This window comes from Fistularia commersonii, chromosome 25 (assembly GCF_037954325.1).
Source record: "Fistularia commersonii isolate RoL2024-O1a breed Wild chromosome 25, RoL_Fcom_v1.0, whole genome shotgun sequence".
Classification (NCBI taxonomy): Eukaryota; Metazoa; Chordata; class Actinopteri; order Syngnathiformes; family Fistulariidae; genus Fistularia; species Fistularia commersonii.
Window position 1 is genome coordinate 13352218 of NC_141308.1, and position 10283 is coordinate 13362500.

At 49.8% G+C, this 10283-nt stretch overlaps 1 protein-coding gene across 5 annotated transcripts in view; it reads right to left on the reverse strand.

Annotated features, from left to right (window-relative positions):
• astn1 (astrotactin 1) overlaps window positions 1-10283 on the reverse strand; it is a 216182-nt gene that overhangs the window by 7047 nt on the left and 198852 nt on the right. For all 5 annotated transcript variants that reach the window (XM_086172000.1, XM_086171999.1, XM_086172003.1 and 2 more), the window contains 3 exons: window positions 6750-6885; window positions 4696-4796; window positions 3287-3470 (listed from right to left, as the gene is read on the reverse strand). In XM_086172000.1, coding sequence (XP_086028126.1) covers window positions 3287-3470; window positions 4696-4796; window positions 6750-6885 — 421 coding nt within the window. The remainder of the gene's footprint in view (window positions 1-3286; window positions 3471-4695; window positions 4797-6749; window positions 6886-10283) is intronic.

Consider the following 10283-nt stretch of genomic DNA (forward strand, 5'->3'; position numbering starts at 1 on the left):
AAGACCACCGAGGTCCCGAGACCTTGGACCCGTCCTCCTCCTTTCCGTAGCACTGGCTTGAAAGCTCGCGTCGGAGGAGCCTCTCGAGTCTTCGACCGCCGACGGCTGCCGAGACAAAAAAAAAACAAAAAACGGGGCCTTCAAATTCAACTCGCGTCACTTCGGCCGAAGCTGCAGGACCTGGACTTGGGCTCTCGCGCCCCTGGACCTGGACGCGAGTACCTTCAAATACCAAAACATACAAGGGTTTCCTTTGGAGTTGCCGCGTGACCCGTCAACAAAAAAAGCTAGCCGGGTTGCTAACAAAGCTGCCCCTGGCGCAGGCGGCGGCACCGCGGGTAGCTTCTCTTCTCCGTACTCCCGTCCGGGTTACCCCAAGACTCTTCGGTGTCCTTGATTGACAGTTGGTCCGGGTCGAAGCTGGGATTCGTCCGACTCCCTCCCGAGTCCAAGTTAAATACAGGCCGGGGCCGAAAGCAGCGCAGGGTCGGCCCTCGCGCCCCGATGTCGACTTCCACTGAATACCTGTACGTTTCGTAACCGCATCTCTCAAACGTATAAACATGAGCGGAGGAACTGGAAACCGCCTCCGTGGCGGTTCCTGTAACGATGAAAGATAAGACCCGATTCCAGCATCGCCATCATCTCGGAATATTGTGAAAGGCAACCGATGTGCGATCCCGATCCAAGCGGGAACGCGATCTTTTACGACGTGATATCAACATCGCAGACTTTGCCTCCTCGGCCAAATCTAGATGGGATCGGATTCCCCTCCGCCGTCCCGCTCAGCGTCTCCTTGACGGAATAACAATGATCGCGGTGATCCGAGGTGCTTTTTCAAGGCGGCTCCAACATCAACAGCGCGCGGCTGAAAACTCAGACGCCTAGCGTGCCCGTTCTTCCCTCCCCGCGCGAAAAATACCGTTATTTTCTTCCTGAAATTCTCCGCTTGGCGTCGGCCATCGTGCTATTTACCATAAATAGCCCGGGTGTTTTGTTTTTCCCGGTAGCCTAATAACCCGCGGAAGGAAGGGCCAGAAGGGGTCGTCGGCCGTTAACCTATCGGAGCGCTAACGCCGAGAGGTACCGGTACCCTCCGAGCACCGGGAACTCCAAAAAAGGGGGAAAAGCGAAAAGAACGGCAGCACGTTTATGCTTCCTCCCCCCCTGCTGCCAGGCCTCACCTTACGTGCACTCCCCTTCCCCGATTCCCAGCCCCGAGTTGCCTTCATTAACATTAATCACCCCTCCCTTTAACTAAATTGGGGAGCTGTTAATCTAAGTGCATTTTAATGGAACACTTCAGAAGCAACTCCCTCAATTACGCAACTCTTTCCAGGGCCGGCACTATTAAAAACAACCTTTTATTTAGGATAAGGGGGAATCCACAGGCGGGGAAAGGGACCTGGCGGCGGCGGCGGGGGGTTCAGGGAGCCGTGGCTAATCAGTCTCACCTGCCAAAGTGAAAGGCATGGACCACAGGCTGCCGTTTACAAGTACGTTTTATATCGGACACATGGCTCTGTTTATAAAACATTAGGCTACAATTTTATATGATGGGTACTTATCCGTAGTTTGAGGTTGGGTGGTGGAGCGGAGGGTGGAGGCGGAGCCGGGAGGCCGGGGGCGCCGCGGCGCTCCCCGCTTGAGCTTCGCTATGTGGACCCGGTGATGTCACGGAGGTTAAACTCACTGCGCTTGCCTGAATGAGCGCCGCCGCCGCCGCCGCTGCCGCCGCCCTCCCATCTGCACCTCCCCCTCCCCGGGCAACTGGAATTCAAACAAGCCGGCGCGTTCATTCAAAGACGGCGCGCCGGAACATCTGCGCGAAAACAAGCCCGACGACGGCTGATAGCGAGCAGAGGCGGACGCCGTAGGACGCCGTAGGACGCGTCTGGAAAAAATGAGATTTTGGAAAGGGGGTTTTAAAATGAAAGAAATAACTAAATAGGATTACCTTTGTTGTGGGTTTGTTTAGATTTCTTAGATTTTATGGAGAAAGTATTTCATCTCCCAGGAATGAAATTAAAGAATGTGATATAAAAACAAAAAGAAACAAAACTCCCTTCATGTTCAGTTATTTCACTTTGGCCGACAACTGTTGCCTGTTTTTTTTTTTTTTTGCACGTACACACTCAAGAGCTGCGTTGTCTAGATGGGTTCCAAAATCCGAAATTCGAACCGTCGCGTTGAGGCCTTCAGGATGAGGCCCAACAGATGAGGTGGAGAGCGTAAAGCCCTCCAGGTAAGGGCAACAAGATGAAGCCTCTCAGGGGTGATGTAGTGTAGCCTACAAGGTGACAGCAATGAGATGAGACCCATTGGGCGAAACCTACCAGGTGAGGGCAATGACAAGAGGCCTCCCAGGTGAGTCCTATGAAGTGAGGTCTCCAAGGTGAGACCTTAAAATTCAAGTCAACAAACAGGGGTCCAGGATGTAAAGAGTATCAGGTGAGGGCAACAAGGTGTGGCATACAAAGTGAGGCATATCGCATTCGGCCCTCCAGGTGAGTCCACCAGGTGAGGCCTACCAGGGAAGGTCCACCAGGTGAGGCCTACCAGGGGAGGTCCACTAGGCGAGGCCCTCTGGGGAAAGTCCACCAGGTGAGGCCTACCAGGGAAGGTCCACTAGAAGAGGCCCTCTGGGGAAGGTCCATAGGGTGTCAATAGGGTGAGGCATACAAAGTGAGGCATACCATGTATGGCCTTCCAGGTAAGTCCACCAAGTGAGGCCTACCAGAGAAGGTCCACTAGGCGAGGCCCTCTGGGGAAGGTCCATAGGGTGTCTATCAGGTGAGGCATACAAAGTGAGGCATACCACGTACGGCCTTCCAGGTAAGTCCACCAAGTGAGGCCTACCAGGTAAGGCTTATGAATAGAGGAGGCTGATGTTTGTACCTCTTGCGAGTCATGCAGAATTCAAGCTGATCCTTCACAGAGGCCTCGTGGGCAGGTCAACCGCGGGGCATCATCAAGACGCCGGAACCACTTCCTGAAAATGCCGTTCCTAGCGCAAGTTCTGTCAAACAGATCTGGCGGTTGGGAGGGCCACACGCCAGAGTCCTGGACACACACACACACACACACTCCTGCAATTTTCAGAGTGTGATCAGAGCGAGTGCAGCGCGGTACACTATTAACGTGGCTCAGCCTTCTGGTATTCCGTCTGTCTCCGGTCAGCCCCGCTGACAAATTAGCCATCAAGCCGCAGTTGATGATCAATTTGCTGGAAGGAATGCCTATTTCTCGACGGGAGAGACCCCGGGCGGCGGCGCCGAACACCCACCTCGGCCCGAGCTCGTCCTCGCACCTCCAGGTGAACTCGCCGAAGCTCTCGTAGCGCTGGTTGTAGTGGTAGAGCACGCGGTGCAGCGTGGGGGCGCCCAGGTCCATCAGGGTGTTGTACGCCGTCTGCTGCTCCTTCCCGCTGGTGTAGCCGTTGAACAAGTTGTAGATCTTGTCGGCGATTTCTGGAAGAGCAGGTGCGCAACTTTAAGGCGCCGACAGGAACTCCCTAAAACCCCCCAAACATCCGAGTCCTGACGTATCCCTGACATACCTACAATTGGAAAGACAAATATTGTCGGCGTCTTAATGGATTTCAGTGACTCTAATACGGAGCTGAGCTTTTTATAACATCTGGAAAGATGATTGGGGAATAATTTCAGGTGATTATGGCTGGTGAGATGTATTATGGGTATTTGTGTGTGTGTGTGTGTGTGTGTGTGGGTGGGGGGGGGGGGCAATTTGACCTGGCAAACAAAACCGCATTTCAAAAGCTTGGATGTTTTTCAGCCATAAAGTTTAGAGAACAAGAAGAGAAAAATGTGGAAACACGGAAGCTGGACGTGTTGTCGGCCAGGTGTGGACTCCCTTCCCTCCCATAACAATTCACCCGTTCATACATCGAAGCATACAAGTATTGCCCCCCTCATTCACGCGCCTTTGAGACATACAACCATTCATACATCACATAGAGCTAAACAACCATTCCCCCTCTCATTCATGCATCATAAAGAAACAAAATTTATTCATCCTTTCACATCTCAGATGTGATATAAAAATATAAAATCATTCATTCATCACTTAAAGCAAACTCCCATTCACCCTCTCATTCACGCGCCATACAGACATACCATTCACTCACCCATTCACATCACACGGAGACATAAATCCATTCACTTATTCATAAACATTTGAGATACACAACCGTTCATCCTCTCATTCAACCATTCACTCATTCATAAATCAAATAGAGATAAACATCCATTCACCCACTCATTCACATGTTGACCCGCGGGACCCCCGTGTAAGCACTTGGTACGGTCCGGTCCACCTGTTCTGGACGCCACCCGCGGGACGACCGGCTCGCCGGGGGGAAGACTTGTGTTTCACAACATTGGTGATATTTCCAGGCACTTAACCGGTCAGCGCCGCGCCAAGACGTATCAGGCTCCGCCGGCTGGCTCGCCGCCGCCGCACGGCGGGAGGCTGAACTTTTAACCATGTGGACAAACATGGTTTACGGTCAGCAAAGATAATGTTTGCCCTGTAAATCACACGCCGCCAGGTTCTGGTGGCCAGGATGAACGTCCGCCACGTCCCTGGAAATCATCTCCGGCGGGGCTCTTAACCCTTTCATCGAGTGTAACCTGACACGCAGTGTGTGTGTGTGTGTGTGTGTGTTTGCCTCACCTTGCGCTTTGACGTCATCCACGGTGGGACACGGCGTCTTGATGGTGACCTCACTCGGGCTGGAGCGGCGCCCCGTGTTGTCCACCGCCCACAACCTGAACCTGCACACACACACACACACACACACACACACACACACACACACACACACACATAGAGGACGATGTTAAGTGATTTTTCAGCCTCCTGCAAGACCGAACCGGCTCCCAGGGGTCTCGGTGCTGCAGCGCCACCAGTGGCGCCGCTCGCCAGAACCCGCTTCCTCCAGCTGCTCCTTCAATTCACCCACACACACACACACACACACACACACACACACACCGCCTCAAAGAGATGACAGCCTGTGTTATCAATATCGGCTGATAAGCAGCTCAGCTGGTCAGCTGGTTCTTTGGAATAACAGCTCCACCTAGTGGTCAGAAGTGGAATTGCACCAGAAAGGGGTGGACACCACCTTCCTCCTCCACCTCCACCCTGCTGGAGCGCTGAGCGGCCTCTTGTGTGAATTAAATGCACATTTGTGGAGATATGTGTGTGTGTGTGTGTGTGTGTGTGTGCATGGCTGTGTGTGTGTGTGTGTGTGTGCGTCTTGCACAACGGACGTCCAGAACCTCAAAGAAGGACGCAGCTGGATTTATATAGATGGAGGTTTTCTTCCTGTGTCACGCTTACATAATGTTTGCACACACACACACACACACACACACACACACACACACACACACACACACACATATATATATTTCCTTTGACAAGGCGCCAATCTCCATCTTTGTAAGATCTCCGTCTGTGAACATACATCAAATGTGTTTGAAGACCTCGCCGCCCCTTGAAGCGCCTTTTCCTTGATCTTTTCTTTTTCTTCTCACCGTTTTACCAACCTTTCCTTCCACACACACACACACACACACACACACACACACACACACACACACACACACACACACACCTCCGTTCGATGTGTGTTGCTTCATTCCTGGCAAGCAGTGTGTGAGATAACTGTCAGCATGTGCACAGAGCATCAGCGCGCGTCCGGTTTTAGTGTGTGTGTGTGTGTGTGTGTGTGTGTGTGTGTGTGTGTGTGTGTGTGTGAGCATGCATATATGCGCATCTTTGTGTGTGTGCGCACCCCTGTCTATGTATCTGGCTGGATTTTGTGAGAATGTGTGTGTGTATCTCTATGGGCCCCAGTATATGTATGTGTAATGTGTGTGTGTGTGTGATCATGCATTTATGAGAATATCTGTGTGTGTGTGTGTGTCTGTGTCTGTATCTACGTGTATGTCAGTGCTTATTTGTGTGTGTGTGTTTATGTGTGAGAATGCATATATTTGCATTAGTGTGTGTCTGTGTGTGCATGTCCTTGTGTGAGTGTGCCAATATGAGTGTGTGTGTCTGTCTATCTGTGTGTGTCTCTAAGTGGGGGTGTATGATCATATATATGTCTGTGTGTATTTGTGTGTGTGTTACTAACAATGTGAACATGTTAGTATCTTTGTGTGTTTTTGTGTGTTTTTACATGTGTGTCAATGTGCCCATGTGTTTATGTTTGAATGTGTACGCATACAAACGTGTGTGTGTGTGTGTGTGTGTGTGTGTCAGTGTGTGTCTCTATGTGTGTGTGTGTGTTATTGTGTCTGTGCTTATTTGTGTGTGTGTGTGTGTGTGTGTGTGTGTGCATATAAGCACTTTGTGTGTGCATATATGGGTGTGTGTCGATGTGCCCATGTGTCGATGTGTGAATGTGTGTGTATCCGTGTGTGTGTGTGTGTGTGTTTGCAAAAAGCAAACCTAAGCCCCGAGACGTCTTAGCGCCCGGCGCTAACGCCGTCAGAGCTACCAAATCAGGCTAACTAGCTTGTGGTGGATTTGCTAGGAGGAGAATATCAACTGGCTAGTTTAGCTCCATGCTAATCTCCCTTGTTGCCATGGCAACTACCTTCAGGCGTTACTCCTGACCGTAGAGATGGGATGGATGGACCGCGAGGGGCCAGCGCTTCGACGTTTACTTTTCCGAGGGCGGTCGAGGAACTACAAAGATGGCGGCGGCTCACATGTAGGTGGCGTCGGGCTCCAGGCAGCGGACGATCATGCTAACGGAGGAGGTCAGGAGGTCGGGGACGTCTCCTAGCATCACGCACGGCGACCTGGCGCCGGACAGGATGTCGTCCACGAAGCTCAGCAGCGTCTCTGCGGAGAGAGAGCGAGAGATGGCGTCATGGCGGGGAAGTGGGCGGAGCTAGTCGCTGCTGTAAATCTTACCGGCTCGGACCAAGATGGCGGCTAAATTCTGCTGACATTAGCTAGCATCAGTGCTAACAGCTAAAATAAGATAAACTTTATTGATCCCCATAAGGGAAAAACTTTAGTCCCAGCAGCGTAGCAGTTATAGTGTCAATAAATATGAATATAAATATAAAAAGAAACAATTAGAAAATAGCAACGATATCCACAAATAAATAGACAACAACAAATTCAACAAGGATAAAAATGGACAAGAGAATGTGAGAAAAAAGACGGTGAGGGTGAAAAACAAAACTAAATGAAAACATAAACAGAGTGACAATAGCAATGACAAGAATAAATAAAACAAATAAAATAAATCGATAAAAATAGGCAGGACGCGAGTGGTGCTGAGACCAACAAGGATAAAAAAAAAGCCGGCTGTTTATCTTTAAATAAATAAGTCAAACACGTGCATTGACCATAAACTACATTTCCCACAATTCACGTCAATCATGTGACCCCACAAGTGGAACTGAGACGTACAAATGATCCCTTAATATCCAGGTAGAGAAAAGTTTCTGCAGCTGGAAGGTTGTTTCAAGAAAGATGGGAAGGCAAATACATGTTTGTGCTTCAAGGAGAAAAAAACAGTATTTGGACATCAAACAAGTAGCTAAGTATGCTAAAGTTAGCCTTCAAGAAAAACTACAAAGTGTCCAAGAATTAAACGTATTTACCCTCTGGGTATCAATAAAGTTTATCTTATCATATCTTATCTTATCTTAACTTAACTTAACTTAACTTATCGTATTTTATCTTATCTTATCTTATCTCACCTTACTTAATGTTTACAGGTTTCTGTAGCCATTTGTAGCATTTTAGATTTGATGAGTAATAAATTCAGAGTTATTTAACATTAAGGAGTAGTTTTATTTATTTCATATGACATTTAGTTACATTTAAACTGTTACCGTTACCTCCCACTTTAGCTGTGGCTAATAAATGGCTAGCAGTGGCTAACGCAGCTTCCTCATCCGCACCGTTGCTAGCTTGGCTGTGTGTTTCCTGGCAAAGTGGAAAAAAACCTGCGCTGATAAAACGCTGCATCGACGTGTGTGTGTGTGTGCATGTGTGTGTGTGTGTTGGATGGGGGGGGGGCAGATGTCCTCCCCGTCAATCAATGCTATCCGGTGTCACCAAAGTCCTGGTACGATATTCAGTGTGCGCCGCTAGCTGAAGGAGGCTGACACGCTAGCGAACACACTAGCGAATACGCTAGCAAACGCGCCCCCCCCGCCATCCCTTCCCCGAGATGAAAATGAAAAGCGACATCAAGAGGTTTCGGACCACTTAGCATATTAATTGCTAAGCCGGTTGGAATAGCTGTTGACGGCGTCGGGAGCGGGTGCAGAGCGCCGCGCGGAAAATGCTGTCACTTTCTCAAGCGACGGCGGAAAATCCTGGCGCCGGCTCGAGGCTATCGGTTAGCGTCGCGGCAGCGTTCGGTCGCTAAATTGAATCAAATGGAAAAAAAAAAGGGAAAAAACAAACGGACTAAAAACACGAGTGCTGGTGGTCTACAAAGATGGCCGGCACCATAAACCCCTCACACTTTTGTTGTTAGCGCTTTGAACCCTTTTCAATGCCATTTTGAGGCTTGAAGAACCCTCGTCTGTTATCAGTTCATCAGTTTTTATAGCTTCTTTTAGCTTCGGCTCTGTTTTGCAATTTGTGTGGTAATTGGTATTTTGTATTTGGCTATTCAGCATTTTCATTCTAACATTAGCACGGTGTGAGTTCAGTGAAACAAATCTAATTGTTATGACTGCCTTGCGCCAGCTTAGCAAACAGCAGAAGGCGTTCTCGGCTGATTTATTTGGTATTTTTTTAGGCCACTCCATTTTGAAAAGCTACAGAAGCCGGTCTCGGAAGGAACATGATAATAATAATAATATTAAATCACAAGTAAGAGAAGGCTGGCTCTGCTTTCGCACAAAATATTGATCCGATAAAATCAAACCGAACTCCACCGGCTGGACTCAAGGTCTCCTCGGTCTGTCGCCCGCCCACCGCAACAGAGCTGAACTTCCTGCCGGCGCTGACAGATCCGCTCGCCGACTGCTTGGCAACTTGATTACGCACACGAAAAAAAAAAAGGAAACGGGGAAAGTATGAAAACAACCCGCAACAGTGACAAGTTGCGGTCGGACAGGAAGCCGTGGGACTCCGACGCGCCCAGAAAGTGCCAGTCATAGCGCTAGCCGACGCGCAAAGAGCGCTGGCGGCGCCGCCGCCGCCCGCCAAGTGGACTGCGATAAGGCAGCAGCGAGCCAAGAGTTTGCGATCGTCTTCTCGCGTCCTCGTCTGGTTCCGCTCCCGATGACCTTTCTTCTCCCCGCGCTGCGCGTTAGCGAGGAGGTAGGCGCTGGCTATGTGAAACAGCTAGCGGCTAAACACCTGTCAATTTAGGAGCGATGCTAAAAACACAGCTAAACACGGCGGATTGCTAGTGATCAGAGCGGGCGCCGTGTGACGGGCGCCTGGCCGCCATCTTGTTAGCAAACAAATGAGCGCACACGCTTGGCGATGTTGGCATCCAGTGACTCTTAGCATGCGGCGCGGATTCCAGCGCGCGTCAATCAAAAGGTGCCTTCAAAGCTCCGATCGAGTTCACGGACGGATGACGCGCCGGGAAGGACGGGCCAAATGGCGCCGCGCCGAAGAGGCGAGTGACGGTCGGCGATGACGTTTCCCGTCAACCCGACAGGAGAGGAAAAAACGAAACACCCCGAAATGTATTTCAGGTGACGAAACGCCAAAGCGATTCTGGTTTTCGTTTCCCGACGGGCTTCGACGCGCCGTTACTTCCTGTATGACCCCAGGATGCTGGAGGCGCTAGCGTTAGCTAGCATCATTGCTAACAGCTAAAAATAAGATAAACTTTATTGATCCCTTTAGTCACAGCAGCGTAAAAGTTATAGTGTCAATAAATATGATGTAAATATAATTAGAGACAATTAGAAAATACTAAAGATAGCCACGAATAGACAGCAGAGAGAACAACAACAACAACAACAACAACAACAACGACGACAACGACAACAACAAGGATAAAAATGGGCAACAGAGTGGAAAAATAAGCTGCAAAATACACGACAACATAAGCAAATTGTAACTCTACTCGCACTGATAGCAGAAGAGGTACCAGTACATGTATGCCGTGTGGGCGGGGCTAGAGGACATCACTTCCTGCGTGGAGGGTTGTCACGGCAACCTACTTTGAAAGCACACGCTAGTCCGATCGGACGCCGTAAACCTTCAACTGCGAAACAATGCGTGATTGGTTCTGAGCCTCCAACATT